The following is a 25,421-nucleotide window of genomic DNA, read 5'->3' on the forward strand; positions in this document are numbered from 1 at the left end:
CTCGAGCTCGGGACTCAAGTCAGAACCCCGTAATGATTCGATTTAGCGCCCTCCTTCCAATAGGCGCCCCCTTCCGAATAAGCGCCCCCCTTCGAATGTGTTTTTGTAAATAAGCGCCCCTATTCCAATAAGCGCCCCCATTCTTATTAGCGCCCCCATTCTTATAAGCACCCCTATTCTAATAAGTGCCCCGATTGTGGATAACTGCCCCTACTGAAGTCACTGAAGTCAACTAGATAAACTCCTGACCGTTCACCGTACAGTTCATGTATATATTTACTGTTAAAATGAACAGTTATTTTTAAAGTAACTGAACTTTTAACAATTTCTAACTGTCACAGTTCCTGTTATTGTTAGATACATTTGGTTGTTTCTCAAAAAAATTAAATAAGCGCCCTGTCTCGAATAAGCGCCCTCCCTCGAGGTGCCAAAAGTAAATAAGCGCCCCGGGCGCTAAATCGAATCATTACGGTAGTCCTTGTTGCTATGATATTAATGTAAATTTTTATACAATATATTGTAGTAGTGCTCCAAGCAAACCAGAGTGAAAGCTAACCGTCAATCACAGAATTTTATCTTAATTTGAAATCAGTACCTAGGCTCTCCGTGATGGGACCAACAATCTCTTTTCATTTAATTAATTTATCCATGATTATTAGTTACACCACGCTTACTCCAACAACGTTACTCCTTTGGCTTTCGTTACACGCCCTGACTCGCCCTAGTCTTTTCTTACTTACGCGAGACGACTGGGAAAAAGTCAGTCAGAGCACTATATATAGCACGCTAATGAACATTTGTGAAATATGTTTTGTTTAATTCTTGGAACTTTTTTTATATTGTTGCTACATCGTAAATAATTTAAACTGAAGAAATCCTTTAAGGTTCAGTTCTTCTTCGGGTCAAGTGCAAAATAATGATGCTTGTTGTTTGAAATATAACGAATAGGCTTTTCAAATGCACTGAAGACTGCTACATTGCTTTTAAAAAATTTAGACGATGAACGACAATCCGTAGTTGTTTCACCTCATTTGTTAAAATACTATAGATATTGCATGGAAAGATGTTTTTTTTCGTATGTCTGTACACTTATCTGTCTTTACACTTTACAAAATATATACACCTTATTCGATGGTTTAACATGTAATACGCGCAGATATTGGGCGAGTTGCGTAGTTGTTTGCGCCACGTTAGGCCGAAGAAAAATACAAGCAATTAGCAAAATGTCCGCGCGTATTAATGTTTAACCACCGAATAAATGATTTATTATTCCACAAGCCTGAAGGAGAAGTGAAAGTTTGGAATCGTTTAGTCCAGCCATTTTATTGCTCCGCTTTCCGTCCGTATTTCCCCCCTGTTCTACAGTGTATTACCGGCTCATATTTGTGCGTTCTATTGTCCTAATATGGTAAAATGGCGTAATAGTGGAATAATAATGGTATAAATCGACATCAGTTGTAATAAATTCGGCTATTTGACGATATCACATTCGAATTCTAAATTGACGTTTCCTAAAACTTAAATAAAAATAAATACTATTCTGTTCCTTGTTTTCTTTAAGTAAAAGTTTAGACTTGACTATTTCGTTTAAATATCTACTCAATACAGTTTGTCAGGTTCCAACCTTGAAAAGTTGCGCTTATCTTGTTCCGAACTCAATGCACATGTTGTGGTCCAAAGCAAATGAATTTAAGTGCAGAACGTAATTGGAGTCGTTTCAATCAACAGTCAAGCTGAATTCCATCTAAGTGCAATAAATTCGACGTGAAGACATTCGCTGCGCGACTTTTGAACGGAGACTTAATGTTAACCGTAAAGCAAGAACGAGAAGTCATGTTCTCCATTTACTTTCCTTATCACATTACAGAGACAGCTGTGTTTCAGCCAATCAGATTGCTTTATTAACGGCCCAAATAAGTCATAAAATCGTGTAATAAATATCTTATTTAGATCCACGTTTACCGCGAACGGCAAACCGAAAGCAGTCACGTGTCTAGCGCTTGTCGTCATGTTTGCGTTTTTTCTTTTTGACGTTTTCGACGACAGAGGGTAGGTTTTCACTTCAGTAATTTACCTCAGATTTTCATGGGCTTGAATCTGCGTTATCCCACCTATAAATACTTTCGATATTGAAAGTAATTTAATGGTGAATTAAATTCTGAATTCTGGTGAATTTAAGCATTAACAAGGAAATAACTATATATTTTTTCGCCGTCTACTGAAAACAACGCTAAAAGCATCGATGAAACTCAACAACAGCCACATTGGGAAATATTCTCCAGGGTTCTGTTGTTTCGATTTGCTTCAATCAAAATGAAGAAACTGTCACAACCTCTTACTCCAAAATGCCGAATCTTAAACCACAGTTTGCAGTCAGCAGTAAACGTGAATCTAAAGGTCTCGAATAATTAACCAAGCTTGTCTAGGGCGTCCTGAAAGAATATCGACCATCGTCTTTTTCTGTATGGGCCTCAATCCCAACTGGCAAGACCCAGGGTCGATATCTCGCCAGTGCACCCTCGCTTTTGATTAGTGCAGAAATCCGTGCGCAATGATCAAAATAACGTCTGCGAAGGAGAGGGAGCTTTAGCAACAACGACGCCGAGGACAACGCCTGGTGCAAGATGAATATATATTTTACTTGAGAATCTCGCTATTATCCAAATGTATTCAGTGTATCTGTTCGTTTAGGAACAAGCTGGAACTAAATATGTCAGAAAGAGTTCATCATCAAATAGAAATTCGAAAATTTAGCTGTCGTCGTTCACGCTCTTTAAAATACGCAGAACTTGGTCATTTGACGTTGTTGTTTTTCAGAGAACGTCCAAGAAATGTACCAGGGCTTTAATTATGCTCATTAAACCTTTTGTTTGGTGACGTTCTCGTTCTCGTTACCGTCGTGGTTAACTAAAGCTCCCTATTACAGCTGGACGGTAGGAGAGAGAGAGCTTCTCTCCTGTAGCGGAGCCAGTTGCCGCGGACGGGGCAAGCTTTTTAAGAGCGAATCTTCTGAATTCCCTGTCTGCCGTGTCTCGCTTCCTTCGTCGAAACCTTCATCATATTCCCTGAGTTGACTGTGTGTTTTCTTATGTTTCTTCTTTCTTTTATGTTTTCGCTCGCGTGGCTCCTCTTCGAAGCTTTTCCCCGGATCTGTATTCGTGCTGAGCCCGCGGTGTACTGGCATTGGTGTTGGCACTCTTTCCCTTTCACCTTCTTCCCACTGACCACCATGTACAGCAGGCGCCAATGTTGAATGTTCTTCTAATCTCTGATGCTTGCGCTGTTTCGTTTTCTTTTTCCGTTTTCGTGCGAAGTCACGACTCTCGTCATTTTCTATCTGTTCTTGTTGTTCGTTGTTATGATAAGACTCTTCTGTTTTGTGTTTTTTCCTCCGTTTCTTCCTCGTATCTTCTTCGTGTATAACTGTTATTGACACATTCCCGCCTGCAGTGTTTTGTGTTGGTACATGTCCTTCATTGCTATCTGCTGCAGAAGGCTTTGAGCTGTTTCCGCGTAGTTTTCTTAACGTTTGCGTTCTCCGCTCAACATCAATTGCCTTCTGCCTCCTTTTACTGTGGAAAGAGATAAATGTATGCCCAATTAGAGTTACGATCAATAGTGATATAGAGCGCTTTTTAGTTCAGTGTCGACAGTAATTGGCATTTGCTTTGGTTTTGCGTTGCTAAATCTCGCGCCACTTTCTTAGCCAATTAGAAGTAAAACCAAAACCAATCGTGACTCGCTCGCACAGGTTTTCCCGCGTTTCGTGTCAGCTACATGTTTTTGAGTCTAGTTTCGATTGGTTCACTGGATTGTCTTGGCCAATTGTGATTGGCCAGCTTACCTTTGGTTTTGGTTTTTGTTTTTTTTCAATTCTCAAGACACCCTTCGTCGCTTGATGGGGCGAGCGAAACCGCGAGCGCTCATCTTTCCAGTTAGAAAGTCTGTATTATAGAGTGTTTAGTGCGGACTTTTTAGTATAAAAATACATGAAAGTCCTACTGGTAAGAATGAAGGCATTTGGCTGAAAAATCTTCCAAATATCAATCAACGAGCAAAAAACTTTCAGAACACTTTCAAACAAAGGGCTTCCCGACCGGATGAAACATGCAAGGATGATCCAGCATGACTTCTATTTACTAGTGAAAGATCTTCTTCCAGCAATCACTTCCCCACAGAATCTTTAATGAAAACAATAAACGTCGGGCTCATTCATTCCTTAGTGGGCGTAATTTTTTGGTGAACTCGACAGTAAAATTAAACTGAAGAATAAATTCAGTGTGCGAATTTCAACTACAAGGACATATAATTCGAGGAATTGTGAGGCATATTTGCGAGTACGGCTCACGGTGCGTTGGACAATTGGCCTGTCTCAAACGAGCTTCTAACGGACCTCGGAAGACGGGTCAGTGGATTGCCTCAAATGATGCCTTAAATTGACTACAAAATGATGCACAAATGAACCTCAAATGATTAAAAAAAATCATGATAAAAATAAATTGACACAAGAATAGTCAATAAATTAATAATAATAATGTATTTTTCGTTTGTCTCACGACGTAGTCACGTGTGATGGAGATCGCGACGTTTCGACTGCGCACTGCTAGTCTTCATCAGGCGATAAGGTCGACTGGTTGTGCGTGAACTTATAAAGCACCCTGCTGCGCTGTGATTGGTTGGTTTTCAACAGCTGTGATTGTGCTGAGGGAATAACAGGACACAGAAACAGCGAGGAGCGAGGATCGAAATGCACCAATCACAGCTGTTGAAAACCAACCAATCACAGCGCAGCAGCGTGCTTTATAAGTTCACGCACAACCAGTCAACCTTATCGCCTGATGAAGACTAGCAGTGTGCAGTCGAAACGTCGCGATCTCCATCACACGTGACTACGTCGTGAGACAAACGAAAAATACTTTATTATTGTACTCTATCACGATGAATAACCACAACATTTTTTACGAAATTAATAATTATTTACCCACCTGGCACAATGAAGACAGCAAGCCACAAAACACAAGACGATCAGCACTGTAAAGCTTATTGGTATCATGATGTAGTTCATTTTGTTATCCTTGCTGTTCTCCTCTGAATCATCTTCCACGATGTCGATAGACTTGATGTCAGCACCAACAACACCTGTTATGTTATGCTTGTGAGCCTGTAGAGTCTCCTTGAGTATTGATCCTGGAATAACACTGTGACTGTCTTTGCGAATGTCACTTCCATCTGGCAGAATGACAAACAGCTTCACCTGGACGTCTTTACCTTCTTGTTTTGGAGCCTCAACCACAACTACATGTTTGATTTCAAATTTCCTGAAAATCAGAATCACCTTGTTAATACATATGACGCATACAACATCTTGAAAAGTGTTCTAGTTTCTGTAGATGAAGTAACTTGGACTATTGCTACTCTTCCTACTGCAAGATGAAATGATTATAGTCCATTCAAGATTATTCTCAACATTTTGTCAGGTTCAGTCCCCTCACAGTGCCTGGTTGGGGTGCTTTCTGTGAGTACTGCATTACCCAAGAACACAATGCCCTGTTCTCTTCCCCAGAGCCACTTGTCCCTCTTAGCTGGCGAAGACTGCGCACAAGAAACAATCGGCTCTGGAGACACATAATTTGATTGGCTAAACTTTAACATAAAAAAGCCAATCAAATGAACTGTTTTAAAATCCCTTTGTTACATAAGATTTTAAAATAGTTGATCTGATTACCTACATTTTAAACTCCCTTTGTTAAAATCTAGCCAATCAAATCATGTATCCCTAGAGGCACTTGGTTCTCATGCACAGGCTCAGCTGGCTAAGAGAAACAAGCAGCTCTGGAGATGAGAATGACCGTACCCTGGCCAGAACTTGAACCCAGACCACTTCCTCTGCAGTCCACTACACTTGTCTAGTAATTAAATACAGCTGTAGTGTAGTGTCATAAATATTTAAAAATATTACTGTTGAACCTCTTACTGTGCCAGACACCTCTACAATACAGACACCTCCCCAAGGGGGGTACTTGCAGTATACATGACGGGGGAGGAGGGGGGGGGGGGGGTGGGGTCCGACGGACCTTCATATTGCGAACCCAAAAAAATACATGAGCCTGAAATTTTACACCCAAAAAAATACCTGACATCAAAATTTCTTCCCCAAAAAAGTACAAGACCTAGCACCTCTATACTGATTTATTCAATAAAACATACTTTAAGATCTAAAAAAAAAAAAAGGAATGATCTCTTGACCCAAAAAAATACAGAGGGTGTAAATTTTCAACCGAAAAAAATTCGTCGGACCTCCCCGTCATGTATACTGCAAGTACCCCCCCTGGGGACACCTCCCAGTGTCTCAGCAAGAACTCCCAGTGGTATACATTTTCTTAGTAAAACAGAACAAAACACAACTGTGTTTTGGTACTTTGTGGCATAAATATTCAGAGCCCTTTCAAATGATGTCATACCCTTAACCTCTTTAGTAAGGGCACCTCTAACATGGACACTGTGTTTCAGAACAAGTTTCACAAAACCTATGGGTCAGACAAATGAATGTATGCACATGTATGGAACCTTGTTAGAAAAATATTGTTAGCTCAGCAACAATAGCTCAGTTGTTGTAATACTTAAGTTTGTTATAAAACACCAGCATACAGTTTTTGTGTTTACAAGCTTGCTGTTTTATGACTTTTAATAAGTAATTCTCAAGCATGGCTGTTAGTTCTGTCAAGCAAACACCCATTGCCGCTTAAAAGAACAATTGAAAGGAAATTTAAAGTCTCCCAGAGGTTAACACACCCTGACATTAATATGACCACTGGGCTATAAAATTGTGGTTGTTTTAATGAGGTGGTCACATTGTAGCCATTTATACACCTGGGTAAAGAGAGGCACCAGGGCTGTGCTCTAAGGGTGCCCGGGTGCCTCAGGCGACTAACTTTTGTCTTTGGGCGATCAGATAATCTTATTTCTTTCATATAAGCTTTATGCTGGGCACCCTGGAACTCATAGTTTGGAACCTTTGGGCTCTTTGTAATTTTTCTTAGAGCACAGCCTTGGGCACTAGAAAAGTAAAGTGTCTCACCCAAGAACACAAAAAAATGACCCTGGCCAGGGCTCGAACCTGGACCGCTTGATTCGGAGTCCAGCGTGCTACCTGTTAGGCCACCATGCCTCCCATACAAAATGGGAAGGGCAGTGGCCTAATGGTTAGCACACTGGATTAAGGGCTGCAAATAATTTTTTGCACTTGAAAGGACATATGTCCTACTAAGACAACATCTTGGTTGGAGAAAAATATTGTGGTCGGACATTACGATCAAAAAATGGACCGGACATCGTCTACGACCACACTTGGGATTTCGTCGAACATGAGCAAATTTTGGTTGGCCAATATCCGATGACCGACTGTTATTTGCATCCCTGAGATTCCAGACCAAACAGTCCAGGTTTGAGTCCTGGTTTTTGATTCGCCCAGAGCCATTGAGCGTTTGGCCACCACTGAGCAAAAATGCACCAGCTCAGGAAACAAGATTGTTTCTTAACTGCAGTACCTTGAGTCATTCCAGAAATTTAATGCACATCTGCTTGGGTTATTAGCACAAACCACATTAAGGGCATCCAAGGTGATCTTCTGAAGAAGTGCAGTTTTGTTTCCAGAATTCCAGTCAGAAAGAGAGACATCTTGAAATAACAAAGCAACTGTGTTCTGCTCTTTATCTGTCAAGAAAATCATGTAACAATTTAAACCACAGAAAAACAACAACTTAGTGATTATATGCAAGCTACAGTCTTGGAAAGAACTCCTTCTGACAATTAAGTATTAATGCACATGCCATAAAAGTATTGTTAATTCCCCAGGGACCTTGTTTCATACTTAAGATTTTTTTTTCGAGAGGGGCTGGAACAGGAGTAAAAGAGGTGGGCGAGCTTATTATTAAGCAAATCGAACTTCCAAGATATACATAACATAACTTAATACAGATAATATAATTTTGAACACAAATTTAATTTTGACATAAAAAAATTTGAACTAAATAAGCAGTCCATGTTTTGTTTCTAGCTCTTGTCCTGTTATTTGTTTGAAAGCGCTACTCTTAGGAACAAAGTTTACCTTCAGAGACCCTGGGCAAATAATTCAGCCAAGAACAAGTTACAATTTCTAGCATAAAAGCATTCTATAAACCTTTCAAGTGCAATCATATCAAAAATAACACAAAACTGCATTGTAAAATAAATTTGTGATCATCAAATTCAAATTGTACACATAACCTTTGTATTGTTATTTAACATTGTTATTTTCCTCCTATCCAAAATATAATTGTGAAACACCTGTCCTTTTTAATTGTGGTATAGTAAATGGAAGTTGTTTGAGTGGACTCAAATTCATAAACTGAGCACACTATTTCAAAGTCAATGTTTATCATTTAACAGACATGAAAAAAGTAGGGATGTAATGCAAAATAAAATCTTTAGATGTAGTAAATTAAACTCGTAAACGTATTTCTGTGAAAAATAAAACAAGTGATCTTGTTTAAATTAATCACTTCATAACATCCGAGGTGAAAAGTAAAAGCGCCCATCTTGTTTGATTTTAAATTACAAGCATGAAATATATATCAATTTACATGTTGTACATTAAGGTTTTAGTAGCTGGATTGATCTAACCTTAAAAGACGAAGGTATTAAGACATACCCTGGCAAGTTTTTAATCGTCTGTCGCCGATTTGCGTTTGCTGAATAGCACGATATTTTTGCCTTTCTGATTAAGCTTTTCAGGTATCCAATCAATCGATCACGCTTTGATCATGTTGATCAAATGCAATAAAATCTAAAGTACAAAAATGACAAACTAACGCGCCACCTACCTGAAAGGTCACTACTTTTAACCACTAGAAAAACTGACAACAAGCAAAGGACTTGACAACCAAGAAGAAACATCACTTCTTCGCAACAAGCGTTTCCGCCACAGTTTTGTGTTACTTACGAGCGGTTAAGATAAGATTAATCATGGCACAACAAGTAAGTTAAACTAAGAAGCATCAAGTTTCCTCAATATCGTAAAGCAAAAACGACGGATTCTTCATCCTTATCTGTTTCGATCTCTAAGAATTCATGGCGCTGGAAAGTTCGATCGCACAGGAGGCAAATGAGACATTACTTGGCAACAGAAGACTGATCGCGGCAACAATATTGAAATGAGTTTCACGACAGCAGCGGGGGATTAAAAGAGCTTGACGTTAATAAAACAAACATACTTTGAATTTATAATGAATGCAAATCAACTTGCAAGTAAATCGTTTGACTGTCACTTACCGATTGTTAGAAGGCGAAGAAATAAATTACCTAAAGTGCCCTAGACAATTGAGGTGTCTTCGGGTCATCTGTTCTCTTTGATATGTAAATATAAAAGTTTTTGCAGCTTTGTCCGCCATTTTGGATTCCTTGCTTGCAGGCTCAAGTTACAGCCAGCGGTAATACGGTAGCTATGTCCAGTCTTACTCATCTTTTATGTACGCCTAGAACGCCTGACAGAAATCTTGTTTCTTTTGTACACTCCGAATTTCACGATGAAAAAGTCGTTTTATCCACGCGGAAATGAATGGATTTCCACTAAGCAAATTGATAGCATGTGGGAATTTTTTAAAGCAGTAAGTATGCTACTATTTTTAAAGTGGACTCTCTTTCGGAAGTTTTTAAAAGAGTAGGAATTTATCTTCGCCATATTTTGTTTTTATCCATGTCAGGTTGACTGGAGCGAACATTGGTTAATAGCTCTGATAATATTTCATGCTGCAACGTTTCTGTGTGTACTCAGCACAAGAAAATACACAAACTTCCAAGTGGTTTTATTTTTGTTGTTATGTAAGTATGATTATTTCAATATACCAGCTACATTGTATATTATTAAATAACAAACAGAACAATATATAGACAGAGGACATCTTTACTAAATTTTCGTTTGGGGGCAAATACCCGGCCAAACTGCAGTATTAGAACCAGTAATCGAACGGTCCAACTAAACCCAGTTGAATTTAAGCAAACAGTTGGGTACACAATCAATTGATGCGATTATTGTCTGTAATCAAACACTATCAAACTATACAATTCCCGGCGTATCCAATCGAACAAATTCGAACCAAAAATCAATCGAACCCAATGGAACACCAATCGTTTGATTGGGTTCGGTAATCAAACCAATCGAACGTAATCGAACACAATCAAACTCAATTCAATTTAATTTTGTTCGGAATCCATCTCTTGATATTAAGTAAATCACGCAGGGCTTATCTGAGGGAGGCAATACATCGTACAAAATGTCTGCAATATAAACAAACAGGAGTTCGGCAATCGAACATTCGATTGAGTTTGATTGTCGACAGTTCAGTAATTGAACATCCAATTTTGTTTGATTGTCAACTGTTTGGTAATCGAACATTCAATTTTGTTTGATTGAGCAAATTTTATTGTGAGATTATGTTCAATTACCGAACCCAATCGAATAATTGGTGTTCGATTGGGCTCCATTACCCAACGTTCGATTGGATAATTTAGTGGGAGAGTTTGATTCTTAAGCCTTATCATCAAACCCAGTTGAGCAAACTTAAAGTCATTAAAAATGTACCAGACATTTCGACAGTCTGTCTAAGTAGCATGTATGAACAACTACTAATTAAGTTCAACAGTCACTAGAAAATTAATCTCACTTCACTGTAGTTCCATTTTATGAACTCCATTTTAATACATTGTGATCTAGGCACAGTTGTTAAACATCTTTAACAATCACCGAGCCATCAAACCTAATCAATTGTTTGATCATGTTTGATTGCTTCAATTGTTTTGTGAGAATTCATCTGATTGTGCTGGAATCTTGAAACCCAGTCAAACCCAATCATGTTTGTTTAAGGATTGATGAAGTTCGATTTCGCTCAATTATTTCCACCATGGGAAAAAGGACAAAATTTCTTTGAAAAAATTTTGAAGAAAGCTCAAAGACTTGATTTAAAAGGTTCACTTTAGGCTGTGGGAAACCAAGAGACATTGTTATGGACACACAAATTATTTGTTACTCGTGGTGTTTCTTGGGTGAGCAAATGAGCAGGACACAAATTCAAAACAAATGTTTTGTTTCTGTGCTGCACAAACTGGGAAGCATTTGTCGGGAGTGCAAAATGTTGTCAACAACAATAGACAAACTTTGTGTCCTCTGCAACAAATGTCGTGCATGCAGGCAAATGAGGAAACATTGTACAAAACGGGAGTTATTTTCAGTAGTTCTTATTCACTGGGACTTCACTCATCTCCTGTCCTTAATAAGGGGGTCTCTGTAATAGCGAGGTGTCAGCAAGACTAGGCTCGATTTCCAGCTGCGAACAAAGAATGGACTCGAGAAGGCGGCACAGCAATGCGGGAGTTGACTGTATATTCATAGAGCAAGTTTATCATAACATTTATTTTGGTGTAATTTAATTGCATTGCAGTGACCAGTAATTTTATTTTATTTTATGGGCCAGTTATGAGAAGATTAATTTATTTGTTCTATTTCAGTGGGGCTGGCATTTGCCTCAGAGCAACTTAATGTTTTAGGAGCAAAATATTGGAGGTAAGGATATAGTCCAGCTTTTTAATCATAGCCGGAAAATAAAAAGAAAAGACAATCATAACATATCAAATGCAAAGGTTTTTTTTAAAAAAAATTAAACGTAATATTTATCACAATAAAAAAATAAGACTATTAGAATAAGTAGAATAACAATGATAATTAAAAATTGTCAACCACAATATGTATGCATTGATGATCTGGACATATTCAAAAGCGTGTGTAAAATTGGGAGCAGGTCTGCATGTATTAACTGGGCTCTCAAAACGTTAGTTACTGTTCATCCATTAAATTAAAGAATGGTTGTCATGGTCTCAGAAATGTACCTTTTTCTTAGTTAGAGTTTGCGATCTCATTACGTTTCTAAATAATTCCTCTCATTGGCACTGAACACTGTACATTGTGTGGTTCCAGAAAATATCCAGACCATCCTTGTGGGGGATGATTAAAACTTCTAAGGGGGTGGGAAGGTCTAAAACATAATTTGGTGAAGAATGGAGACTGGAAATAGATCAGAGATGGATCAGTAGATCATTGCAAAGTTTCTCACCTAAACTAGTTTTTATTGATATTTTTTGCAGGATGTTTTCCAGAGAACAGTATTTTGATTCATCTGGTTTATTTATTACTGTGGTGTATTCAGGACCAATACTTTTCAACTGCTTTATTTTGACTGTAAGTGTGTAAATGAAATCCCTCTTCTGTTGGAAAATTGATTACTATTAGAATTATGGGAAAATAGTCAAAAAAGAAAATTGGTTGAGAACAAGGTTAGTGAAAACTACTTCTCAGCATTAATGCAAATATGGCTACAAATTGTCTTTCATTTTGGGCGTATGAAGGCACCATTGTTGCATTACTTCAGGATCATCGTCTTGATAAATTATTGTTACATTCTTGGGTGGCACAGAGAAAAAGCAAAGTTACAATGTAGATCATGTTTTCTTATTGGGTGAAAAGTAATCTGTATAGTGTCATTGTTTCGGGGTGTCGGTTATTGAACCATTTAGTAATGCGGCGGTCCCCCCCTCCTTAAAAAAAAACACATATTCTTGACTATGCTGTGACACACAATACTGTTAAATTGTAGGTTCTGTGGTTGTGGACAGCAGGGAAAATGCTAATAGTGGTAAAGAGAGGACAGATAAAAGAACAGAGGAAAAAAGAGGCTGAGGATAAAAAATCAAACTAAAAGGATTCTCACAGTAGAAATTTTATTTATTGAAAAAACAAAAACAAACAATAGTTGTAAATGTAGAGATTACTTCGCTTACTTGTACACTTGTTTGCATTGAGATATGTTTATACATGTCAATAGGCTTAAAAATGGCTATAAGATGTAAAAGATGGCAATAAGATCTTAAAATGGCAAGGAGATGTAAAAGATAGATTTTTTTATGGCTGGAAATTCAAGGTATTTTTCTGACAATGTTTTTAGTTTCTACTTTGTAAACAAAGAGAAAAGTAGTGGAATTCGACTCTGGGACAAGTGGTTTCAGTGCAAACTGGCGGGGCTGCTAGTAATAAATAACAATAAACTTATAAAAACTTTCAGTGAGGAAGCTCTCGTTTTCAGGGAGGTCCTTAATTAAAATACTACTTTCAACGTTTAAAAAAATTTTGATATTAAATCAAAGGCGCTTTGTTAGCCCACTCGTGAATGAGAATACTAAATGTATTGGTGTAGAGCTATGAAATGATTCTGTCTTTTTGTGAGCGGCATGTTAGTATAGAAGTTGTTTGAAGGGAGATATGATCACGTTGGTTCCTTGTGTTTACAGCGGACGCGGGTAATCCATTCAAAAGCCTTCGTTATATACACTAATTTCTACCATGAAGTGCAAGCTTGCTAACGCGTTGTGTAGTGGCAATGCGTTGGCCCTCCAGTCCAGCGTCCCGGGTTCGATTCTCAGCAGGGACGATGAATTTTTTTACGACAATCTATTTTACAATTTTATACGACGTCTTTTTTTATGAATCTATTAGAGTCGAGATGCAAATAAAGTACTTTACAGTATATTATTAAAAGGCAACAAAATTCGTCAGTTTGGCGAGCTTTTTTACGATAAATTATTTTCGTACCATGACTATCGATTATCATACAATGCGCTTGGAACTATAAAACATTCAGAGACTGCTCAAATTGGAGGTTATTCATACAATTGTCCTGAAATCAACCTTTTAATACCCGGCCAACACAGTCGCAGTCCACAGCTCGTGCCTGGAAAATCTAAAAATGCGATCAAAACACGGAATGTCAGTTCAGTGTTTCGAAGATTTTCATATTTTCTGTAAGATTATTTCTTCTATTTGTCATGTGAAATTCTTAAGAGCTATCGAGCCATTCGAAGAAGCTTTAGGACAAGACACCTCACTCTATCATTCCCCTTAGTTAATTTCTCATACAGAAATACATTGCGTGGTCATGGACACTCCTTCGTTTGTAACTTACAAGAACTTGAAGAGAATGGCGTTAAGTGGCTTTCTGATTGTTTGGGACGATGTTAGATATATTAATTATAAACCTTGAAAACAGGAACAGGCTAGCTTCGTCAGTTAAATGAACGGGCAATCTTACCTTAGTATTATAATAAACAAGTCATGTTAATTACCATTTAAGTTTAAACACGCGATATTGGTATGGAATCGAAAGAAATCTATCAACGTTTACGGTAGTCGTTCAGTGCTTTTGCGATATTTTATTACGCCTCAAAACTTGTCAAAGTTGTTACAGGGAAAAAAAGAAAGGCCCTGAATAAAGAAGCTTCATTGTAGAACCCCGATATAACGATCCCTCCGTTATAACGAAAGCCGTTGTAACGAGTCCCTGGTATAACGAATCGCGAACGATATTCTTTAGCCCAACCAAAGTTACTGACGGTGAAATATTATGAATCAGAACCCCGATATAACGAACTTCTTTATAACGAAGTCAGCCAAAGTTACTAACCGTCCCGGGGGGGGGGGGGGGTACTCCCATAAATTTCGGATAGGGGTGTGCCGCCAAGGTTCTTAAACCCTGACCCTATTTAAGGATAAAGAAAGCGAAAATGACACCCTTTTTAAGGCCCAAAACCGAAAAATGACACCCTATTTAAGGGGAGTAGAAGCGTTTCGTGAAGACGGCAAGACACAAATCTTAATAAAATCGCTGTTCTAATACCTAAACAGAAAATTCGGTCTTAAGATATCTTTTTTTTCGTTAAGCTGGGCGTTTATTTTTAGCTAATAGAATTTAGGTACCCTATCTAAGGATCACACCGGGAACACATTGCCAAAAGGAGCAAAAATGATACCCTATTTAAGGACCGAGAACCTCAAAAACCATACCTATCGGGCGACACATACCTATATAGGCCACATATGGGAGTACCCCCCAGGCTAACCGTAAAATGTATGGAAACAAAAACCCGTTATAACGAACCCAGAAACACATTTCCCTTGGCAATTCACTTTACTGAATGAGTGCATACTGAACCTGTTTTCAAGGTGATATGGTAGGCAGACTGTTCCGTTGGTCGTTTTAAACACACAAAAATGATACGTTTAAAATTAATTTATTGTAAAACAAGCCACAACTGAACCAGCACAGAAATTGCATGGAGATAGTTAGATACAGTGACGTAGATTTGTTTATACTTTGGCCTCCTACACCATTTTATTGGCACGTCACATCTAAAAACAAAAATACACAGATATATACTTTATTGGCTTGTCCCCGCCATGCTTTTAATATCTATATTATCTTATATTAAAAGCATGGCATGCCGCTAATAAAAGTCTCCACGGTGCTTTCCGAAAACTTTTGACAGGATTTTGAAGTCCCCTTTGTTCCAGGTTCTTGTAAACTTTACCCGGCTCTAAAACCACTGATGCTCCTCCAAACTGGACTTCGGTAAAAAATTGCCAAGTCGCACCGGTTTCTCTTAAAATGATTGATGAGGCACCATCAGGTAGATGATTCGTCAACTCATCACAACTTTCAAAGAACATCAGTAAAAATAATGATTGGTGTACAAATCAGCCATTAATATAATAGCATTTGTCACCAACATTCGATTCCGGCTTATTTAATTTGCTTGAAACGATGAAAACACAAACCAGGATTGTCAAAATATAGTATACGTTCAGACTCGTTCCCAGTCCCTACTTATTTGCTCCTAAAGGCGATAAAAAACTGAGGCGGAATAAGGCAAGGGTTGCGGGGCAGGCTGGGAAGGGCGAAGAAAAAGTAGGGTCGCTACCCGATTTTCGTTCGGCCTTCCCTTGATGCAATGCGTTCTAGTCAAAACCGCCAAGGGAGCGACTGGGAACGAGTCTGGTATACGTTATCTTTGTCACTCTCGTCTCTATGCTTAAAAATATGAAAACGGCTGTGCTATAAAAGCCATTGAAATTGCACGTGAGAAACTTGGCTATAATAATGGCCTGTTAAATTATCGATTTAATATACTGCATACGTCGCGAGACATTTACAGTATCGAACACTAGCGTTACCTTTTCGCTTCCACCGTAATAGACCATTTGCATTATGACGTAAATCGCAAAGACTTCTGGTAGTTGTAGTTAGGTTCGCGGGAAATTTTGAATCGTCATCAAGCCCGCTAGCCCAAGAAAATCGCGATGGAGGTAAAGAAAATTACTCTCACCGAAGAAGACGTCCCTGTGGCTTCATTTAAAGGGCAAAAAGCAACCTCTCAGTATAAAACCAAGTCCGTTTAAATGAAAAGAAAGTTATGCAAGGAATATTTGCTGGGTTGCGTTTTGTAGCGAAGTTTCAACGAGTCAGTTCCTCCAAGTCTCAGTCGCGCGGTTATTTAATTAAATTCCTAAAACTTTTGCTTGCCAGGTATTTTCAAATAATATACGAAGAGGCAATATTTTACCCTTTCTAAACATGGGGGAACACAGTACATGATGTCTACACTCGTAAAAATCTTTGAGGCTCACCTTTCGAGTTGCACAAGTAATCGTTCATAAACAAGATTATGGAAATACAATTATATTTGCTCGCACGGCCCTCGCTCGGATTGAAACCACAACTGCTACTCGACGAGTTGACATTTCCAGTACAAAAACAAGAAAACTTCTTTGTTAAAGAATATTGCAATTACAGTTCTAATTTGACGAAAAAATACAATTTTAAGATAAAAACAAATAATCTGTACCGTATTCAAATGCACTGCAGGGAAGTTTTGATTGATCAGCTTGAAAATCCTTTATGATTGACCCTTCATGATTCATTGATGAAGCTCGATTAAACAAGGAAAATTATTTGACTCGTTTCTCTGTCTCACTGTAAAAATAAATTAAACTGACCGTCCCGCCGAGCAATCATGATATATGGTAAATTTTCAAAGCTTTTCAGTGAAGCATTAATTCACCTGCGATCGATGGAAGCGATCGTTTGTTGAACGTCTGAAAATAGATTAAGAACAAAGTCAATGGCTTGCCTTGCTTTCACTTGATTCCACACAAATTTAGTTATATCCTAGACTCGTCCTTTCAAGCAATCTGTTTCCAGTGCGCGATGTTTTGAAGCTGTGATATTAGGCTAAAATTATTTACGAAGAGAAGTTGTCGGCCGCGATGAATGAATTTCTACCAAGTCAACTCCGCCACACAACATACATATTAAACTTACTTGAACACGAACAACATTTGTCTGTCTTGGTTAAAATACAGAACTCAGTCAATTTCCATTCCAAAGCTATCATCCTGTTTTCTATATTTTTGACAGGTAACTGAAAAAATAAATGTATAAACAAATTTCGAAGCGACAAGAGCGTAAACTTAATTAGATTTTTGATGGGGGGGGTTGAGCAAATCCCAAAAAAAATATCGAGCATGTGCTTCTGGTTTTAAAAAAATATCACGCAGAATTGTTAAGAAGGAAAAAAATGTCGAGCAGCCGTAATCAGGGCGTCGCAAAGGATTTTTGCGTGACGCATGACGGCCCCTGAAGTAGCTGTGAGTCACACTGGGCATCGCATATTTTAATGCGTGATTTGGTATTTTGCAAGCGCGTGACGCGTGATTTACCAATTAGATTTATTAAAGTGAACCCTCTGATCCAGAAGGGCATTATGATTCAAAGATGTTCATGCATTCAGATTCAAAACATCTTTCCGAACATCCACCTGTTGTTGCGAATTGCATGTACAATTCCAGTGACATTAGCAGACAACGAGTGCTCAAACAGCACTCTAAAACTAGTCAAGGGCCACCTTCGAACGACGATGACAACCGAGACTCTCGGGCCTGGCTTTAATGAGTAGCCATTATGAAAAGCCTGTCGATTACGATGCTATAGTTCAGAAATTTGCCGAACAACAACCTCATAGAATGTTACTCGTTGATCCAATTTTTGAGAGATGGCGAAGACAAATATATTACAGTGATTTCAGTTTCATTTTCTAAGAGTCAGTTGATCTTGTACTGTAAAGTCTTAAACGTAGTCTTTGTTTAATAAAATTTAAACCGTCCACAATCATCTCTCAAAAACCTGGAAACCGCATTTCCGAGGACTTCAATTTCAAAATTTCCCGGGGGAGCATGCCCCCGTACCCCCCTAGAAGGGTCCGCCTTCGGTGGCCCATTTTATGAACCCCCTTGTTAGAATCCTGGATGCCCAAGGAGTTGGAACCATTACATGCAAGTCTGGAGGCTTTTCTGAGTAGCGTTACGTAATTAGCAGGAAAAAACGTTCGCTTGCCCAGTGGGTAAGTGATGCATAACATCCACTAGCCTGACAGTAAAATCCACTAGCCCCAGGCTAGTGGAGATGCATTTCTTTGTACATTGAATAAAGATGAAACTTTTTCTGCTTTGAAAAAAGATGTAAAATTTAAAAGGCATTGCGTGTTAAGTGGTTTTTAATAGGGTGAATAATGTCAATTATGAGTGGCTGGTGATGGTCAAGTTAACTTCAAAATTTGTGTTCCAAATTTCCATTAAAAAAAATATCGTGCAAGAACCTGAAGATTAAAAAAAAAATCCTGCAGGGCTGGAAGAATAAAAAAAATATCTAGCAGCCTTAAAATCCTGCAACCCCCCCATCAAAAATCAAATGGTCCACCCCTTAGCAGCTCAAACTTCAGATCAAATTAAAAGACCTGGAAGTCCACCTTCACGCTTGGCTGCCCTTAGCCAATCATAAGCTAGAAATCGTGTTTTCCCGCGAACCTAACTACAACTACCAGAAGTCTTTGCGCTTTTACGTCATAATGCAAATGGTCTATTATGTTTTCCGTACAACTTCAAAGCAATTATTCCCTGTAATGTAATATAAACAACGTTACGGCATAATTAAAAAGTTTGGACATTTACCACATCTCAATAATTCCTCAAAACTCCTTATGTCTTTCTTAAGGCTGGCATGCTTCAAGGTTTTCACAGTTGAAAGGAAAAGTGATGAATAATTTTCTTTCCAAAACATATTCTCACGATGGAATAAAATAAGGTCAAAAATGGTTTTGAAAATGCACGGATAAAAAGTGAAAGTTTTCGATCTTTGAGTCATGAAACTAACACAGATAAATTGAAGACTAGTGAATCAGATGCACGAACATAAAAATCATGGCTACAATGTCTTAGTATCGATGCTTTAAAACGTTACATCAGGAGCATGTATGTGTACTCTAATTTCAAATGTTAGGGGAGGAAAACATTTCTTCAGCTCAGTACCTCGGAAGTGGCCACCCTAAACTGAGCTCTTGACGGGCTCTTGCAGTCCTATTTCCTCCAGGTTTTGGTAATTTTTACCAGGGTCTAAAATTGCTGTTGCTCCTCTAAAATGGACTTCAGTGAAAACTTGCCACCGTCCTGTGTCTTCTTCGATAATGATTGATGAGGCACCATTGGGAAAGGCAGTTGTCAAATCATCACAACTTACACAGAAAATGATCATCATGATATCTTCGGCACGATGATCATCACCCTATAACACAAGCACAACCGAATAACATTTTGCGGGTACAAATTAAACTTCCCCAGATGGTGTAGTTTCAGTTTTTGAGATAATAAAAGCAGAAAATAGTGAGGGGAGGTAAAATTTTAGTGATAAGCATGAATTTCGATCACCCCTGTGCAACTTGCAATTGTAAGTACACACTACACTGCTCGGCTCAACTTCAGGTATCAAGTGTGATATTTGTCACAATTCCCGCACAGAATGTGACCATTAAACTCTATTTTCCAAACTACAAACGTCTAATGCTAACTAGGCAATCGTTAATCTCATTTGAACCGAAGGGTTTGATTTTGCATGCGACATGGACCCGGCAACTAAAACCTATATCCTTCATATTGAAACAATCGACTATCCTTAATATTACCTTTTTATTCCCTCCATAACTGAGGCTTTCAAACAACTAAGGGTTTCTTCTGTAGTATGTTAAAATCGAAATTGTCATTATAATCAACGAATGAACATATTTAAATAGCGTCTGTAACGAGCAAACGAAAATTGTCTGCAGCAGATGGCCAACATATGGACTATCGAGGGAATGATACTTATCGCTTCCTTAATAGGATAAGCAACAGAGTTACTTAATATGTTTATCTTTATGCGGAAATATCTTGAGGGAGAAGCCATGCTCAGGTTTACACTAAGGTTTAGAAAGCCCTGTTAAAGGCAAGGCCAGATATCAAACATTTATTGCATTTTTACATTCTTAATTGTTTCCCAGATCTCGCCAAGGGATTTCAAAAGCAAGTTAACCTTGATTATATGGAATTAATATCAGTCATCTGAGCATCTGGCCTAACCGGTTATGCCAGTATAAATGCGATTTCAGTCAACTGACTGCCTCTTGTCCTAATCATGACAAATATTTTACCTCAGTTCAGTATGTCTTAAACCAAATCATTTTATACATCTAAGGGGTAATACCTTAACCAGTAGCTTCCGATGTTTTCTTTTTACTATTTAATATATGTCACGAATTAGTTTGCTTTTATTAGTTAAGTAAAAAGCAGTTTTCAACTGATTGACCATGTTCTCAACTTTCTCACCTATCAGGCTGATCCTTTTTTTTTTTTACATTAAGTTCTTTCACCCTTACAAAAAACGTGGCATGAAATTAATTGTTCATTGTGTGGGTAAAATTTATGTTGCGTGAGAAGCAGGTTTGTTCCGTTTAAGATTCATTAGGCAGCAAGCATGCTATCCAAGTGGAGTATCAATACTTCTAGTTACTTCATGCCAAAGAAACCAGAGATACTTGCCCAAACTGATTAACCACAAACCTCCTACAGTCTCTCAGATTGAAACAGTCTTTAACCTTTACCTACTTTGTAAGCAAGTTTGAGCTGCAGACTATGCAGCTTTCTTTCATTTAATATGGGATGAGGGGAATAGGAAAGTACAAAAGGTTTTAAAGTGGATATACTGGGTTCTATACACTTATTATCAAAAATAAATGTTGGGTGTTATTTATATTTGTACTCGTAAGAAGTGGTTTAATAAGCTGGATAGCAGCTACACACAGCGCCTTAATGAATTTGTTTAATGGCTCGCTTATTTATCCTTAGTGATATCTACACGTTTTCTACTATTCTCGAGAGCATGAGAATTTAGCATTATGTTGATCAAGGCTTTCCTCCTCTGATCAAGTACCATGTTCTCATACCTGACTGTGAGTTTGTTACAAGTGCTCGTGAGAAATTCTGCATTGATCATTTTTGTAAAATTTTTTTGAACGTGGTGAAGTACATTTAGCTATAGATAGATATCAAAACAATAAAATAGGAGTTAATAAAGGTCTGTAAAGTCAGTTTTTGCTAACGTGAAAATTATCTCATTTTACAGAGAAAAACCAGACAAGCTCCGATATAAATTCACATTTATTAAGCAAACCAACAGAAAAAGAAAAAAGGTACAACGAATGTCAGCTGTATTAGAAGATTTTTCAACGTAATGCACATTCGAAACGCAGGAGATAGCCTCACTAGGGAGCTTTGCGAAAGCTTTTGACAGATTCCTGGAGACGCATTTCCTCAAGGGACTTGTATTTTTTACCAGGCTCCAAATTTACTGTCGCTCCTCTGTAGGCGACGTCGGTGAAAACCTGCCAAGTTTCTGTGTCTTTAGCCACAACAATTGACGAGGCTCCGTTGGGGAGAAAGTTTGTCACGTCATTGCACATTTCACCGAACTCCTGCAAAAAACGGTGTGACCAACATAAACTTGACGCCTAACTGCGTGTACTCCGGCGTCTCTTATTGAGATAAACTTGGTTTACATGAATAATTATCTTTGTCTTTATTTCATATCTTTCACATGTAACATTTCTGACCTTTACACTCCTTTACATAACCATGCGATTTGGGTGTATATGAACGAAGATGATCATATTCACTTTCAATAAGTGTTCGCACTTCTTTTCTAGACGTTTTAACGATCGTGTCTAGTAGGCTGCTCAGCTCACGATCACGCCGTTTGCTTTCCTTACATGAAGAATAATCGCAACTATTAATACGTGACTCGCAGGGCCTCGCGAAGCTCTGGGTTGGGGAGAGGGGGGGGGGGGGTGTTATAAATAAGGAGTGGATTATTTGAAGTTGAACATTTATTGAATTGTACATATTCAATTTTCCACAGTATAGTAGGCAGGAAGATATATTTGTTAGAAATTTCAACGGGCATGGCCGCGACACCCTCGTTCCCAGGGTCTACTCCGCTTTGAAGATGGTGGCTTTTTCTGGTTCGTAAAGAGGTATAAAGCGTTGGGAAGCGCAGACTATTTTCAAAATCATCGACAAATTATTGGATAGTCGCATTTTGGACATTTATTTGATGGCATTAAAAAAAAAAGAAGAACGAATGGCAGGAGGATTCGAAGCCTCCGCCCGCGCGCCCCTGATGGCGATGAAAGATTTATAGCCTGAATAGGCGTTGAGTGAGTATTATGTGGGAATCAATGTTATTTTAATTCGAAAAGAAAAACTATAAAAATGAAAGGCTCAGGATTCGAACCAAAAAAAAAAAAAAAAAAAAAAAAAAACCTAGCCGGATTCGAACCCCCGACCTCAGTTCCGAAGATCTGATTTCAAGTTCGACGCCTTACCATTAGGCCACCAGCGCGCGGCGGCCGTGTGACGTCATTTCCGCCACACACCATATATATATGACCGTAAACTCCACACGAGATTTCATCCCGCCTGATCCCTTTGAGGGACAAAATTATACACCCCGCTACGCTCGGCCTTCGGCCTCGCTTCGCGAGGAAATAAACATATTCCGCATAGCGAGATCTCGTGTCTTTTCTCACCATTGAATCATTGTTTACATCTCCAGTTTAGTGAAAAGCTTTGTCTAAGAAATCGCAATTATCAAATTACGAAATAACAAAAGCCTCAGTATGCATAATCATCTGCATACAACACGGAGTGTTGACTACTACATTTTCGATTACAATAATTGTACAGATCATGATAAAACAAAGCAAAATATACTCGAAAACATCAAGAATATAGCTACTAGAAAGCTAGTTCACAGACTACCAAAAAGCTAGTTGAAGCACTCATTTTCGCTTTCGTTTTTGACGTCTTCGAGAAGACTTTTGTGTTGATCAGGTCAACTCGGTTGCATTTCAGTAGTTAAGCTTTTGTTTATGTTTAAGTGTTCAGCAGCGTCAGTATCAGCTAGTATCACAAGTTGAAAAATGATTCTCTACTAACGTTTCCAACTCCATAGGGAGCTCACTATATCTAGGTTTCTCGATAGAACAGTTCGCTTGTCAAGGTCCTTCGTAAACTTTATGGACCGAATTGTTCCAACATTGACTCTCGTCATGTTAAAGTGTTGTTCTTCCACGGATTTAGCGCACAGTATTCAAGCTTACAATCCCTGAGATTCCACTAAAGACAGACACTTCCGCTGCCCTTTTTCTACGCATACTCACATCTTGCGCACGCGCAGAAGAAGTCAGAGGGCGATTTGCGACAGGAGAATAATCAACTTCCAATTTTTAAACTCGAGCATTTTTTCATTCTTTGTAGATGACCGAGTAATAATAATAATAATAATAATAATAATAATAATAATAATAATAATAATAATAATAATAATAATGATGATGATGATGATGATGATAATGATGATGATGATGATGATGATGATGATGATGATGATGATGATGATAATAATAATAACTTTATTTAAGTGTCAATGTATTTAGCACGGCTGTGCTAATTGTAAATAAATAAACAAATATTATAAATCAAACATCAACTAGTTAAAAATCCCAGCTGGCAGGAGGCTAACCAGCTGGCTATTTACAAAGCATGGAGGAGTTGAATTTGGGACCACCAAACACAAATCCATCTAGTGGCAGGGAAGTGGATTTGAATCCTGGACCTCCAGATTACAAGTCCAGCGCCCTACCACTAGGCCACACTGCCCCCTATATTTTGTAGAGACATGTGACTTATGCTAGTGTTTTGTTTTCACCAGTGATGGCTTAAGCAAAAATATGGGCCGAAAAAATAAAACGTCTCAAGACCAGGGTAGAAATTAATGGCGGAATAAGATGTTCTATAATGCACAGAGATTTTACAATATATGAAGGAGACATAGCCCAAGGAAACATAACCCATTTGTCAACGGAGAAAACTGTGGACCGACAATACAGTTATTTTGCTCAAGTCCAGAGTGCGATAATTGGCCTGATCTCAACAAAAAGACAAATATTTAAAACATATTTTAGAAATATTTCATCGCCACTTATCACAATCTTTACGCCGTAGAGTTAGCACTATGAACTATAACGACCTCACCTTTAGTTTTCCGCCATAGTTAGCGAGCTCATACAATGTCATAACTGTATTGGACGTGAACTGCAATGCAGTAACCTGAGTAATACAGTAAAAACCTGCGTATAAGAACCTAGATTTTCCAACTTAGCCTAAAATTATTAAAGTGACCTTAAACGACTCCAGTTCAGTTGAAGCACGCTGTCTTGGGTAAAACGTTGAAGAGAAGAAAAATACAATGGTAGATCGTGCGCCAAATATATATTTGACACCGAGCCAGAAGGTGGAAGCGATGAAGAAAATGTAGAGGAAGAGGATCCTAAAGAGGAAAAGGGGGAAGCAGAAGAGGAGGAAGAGGAGAATAGTAGCAGCTCCGAAGAGGAAGAAGAAGTGGAGGACGATGACCCAGACCATGATCTGTGGAATCCGTTACGTACAAAAGTGGGGGAAGATCTCAAAGAATCGTACATGGATCACGTCAAACGGTTTCTCTATAAGGGTAAAACCGAAGATTATGCCGAGGCTGCCGCTTTCAATGCCCTTTTACCTCTAAGTAGAAGAAGACTACGGAAGGCCTACTTAGAGCGTTTAAAATGGACTCACCGTATCAAACTCGACGCACTACACCGTAAAGTCATGAAAACTCATCGACGCTTTATTGATGAACACGACATGGACTTTAACGAAACGGCCGAGTCAGCGGTGGCAAAACGGAAATTCCTGTTAAACAGAGTCATGAGAAAGAAGTTAGTCCCCAGCGAGTCAGATGAAGAAGAAGAAGAAGAAGAAGAAGAAGAAGAAGAAGAAGAAGAAGAAGAAGAAGAAGAAGAAGAGGTTGATACTTCAGAGTGATACATTGGATAAGACAATAACAGGACTTCTTTAAGACAATGTGGTCGTAGGGTTTCACTCATTATTTGTAAGACATCGCACAAGATGGATTGCTCCAATCATTCACCAGAAGGGGACAAGAAGGCTACGCCTAGGACTCGGACGGCCTACCACAAAAGATATTATGTAGAGAACAAGGAGCGAATCCTAGCCCGGCAAAAACAATGGCGTACAGAGAATG

At 38.5% G+C, this 25,421-nt stretch overlaps 4 protein-coding genes across 5 annotated transcripts; 2 read left to right on the top strand and 2 right to left on the bottom strand.

The window, feature by feature from the left end:
- Positions 1 to 2,159: 2,159 nt before the first annotated feature.
- On the bottom strand, positions 2,160 to 9,435 carry LOC144666963 (uncharacterized). 2 transcript variants are annotated; one of them, XM_078528414.1, is made up of 4 exons: positions 8,862 to 9,435; positions 7,548 to 7,713; positions 4,986 to 5,318; positions 2,160 to 3,572 (listed from the first exon to the last, which is right to left on the bottom strand). In XM_078528414.1, exons 1-4 carry the CDS (start codon positions 8,932 to 8,934, stop codon positions 2,921 to 2,923), a joined length of 1,224 nt encoding a protein of 407 aa, XP_078384540.1. In that variant the 5' UTR covers positions 8,935 to 9,435; the 3' UTR covers positions 2,160 to 2,920. The 2 variants fall into 2 exon arrangements, with proteins under 2 accessions (XP_078384540.1, XP_078384541.1); XM_078528415.1 differs by lacking the exon at positions 8,862 to 9,435 and having other exon boundaries at positions 7,548 to 8,837.
- Positions 9,436 to 9,531: 96 nt separating this feature from the next.
- On the top strand, positions 9,532 to 13,398 carry LOC144666297 (transmembrane protein 18-like). The gene is made up of 5 exons (XM_078527702.1): positions 9,532 to 9,644; positions 9,741 to 9,858; positions 11,542 to 11,596; positions 12,175 to 12,268; positions 12,684 to 13,398. The coding sequence occupies exons 1-5, from the start codon at positions 9,564 to 9,566 to the stop codon at positions 12,783 to 12,785; spliced, it is 450 nt and encodes a 149-aa protein (XP_078383828.1). The 5' UTR covers positions 9,532 to 9,563; the 3' UTR covers positions 12,786 to 13,398.
- Positions 13,399 to 15,334: 1,936 nt separating this feature from the next.
- Positions 15,335 to 24,444, bottom strand: LOC144664988 (uncharacterized). Its single transcript, XM_078526179.1, has 3 exons — positions 24,374 to 24,444; positions 21,545 to 21,753; positions 15,335 to 15,593 (listed from the first exon to the last, which is right to left on the bottom strand). Exons 1-3 carry the CDS (start codon positions 24,413 to 24,415, stop codon positions 15,335 to 15,337), a joined length of 510 nt encoding a protein of 169 aa, XP_078382305.1. The 5' UTR covers positions 24,416 to 24,444.
- A 169-nt stretch (positions 24,445 to 24,613) lies between these two features.
- On the top strand, positions 24,614 to 25,201 carry LOC144664989 (uncharacterized; the record flags this gene model as incomplete). The annotated part of the gene is made up of 1 exon (XM_078526180.1): positions 24,614 to 25,201. A coding segment is annotated over one exon (588 nt), but the record flags the coding sequence as incomplete, so codon positions are not given.
- Between the last annotated feature and the right edge of the window lie 220 nt (positions 25,202 to 25,421).

This window comes from Oculina patagonica, chromosome 9, assembly GCF_052425735.1.
Source record: "Oculina patagonica isolate OP01 chromosome 9, crgOcupat, whole genome shotgun sequence".
In the NCBI taxonomy this organism is placed as follows: domain Eukaryota; kingdom Metazoa; phylum Cnidaria; class Anthozoa; order Scleractinia; family Oculinidae; genus Oculina; species Oculina patagonica.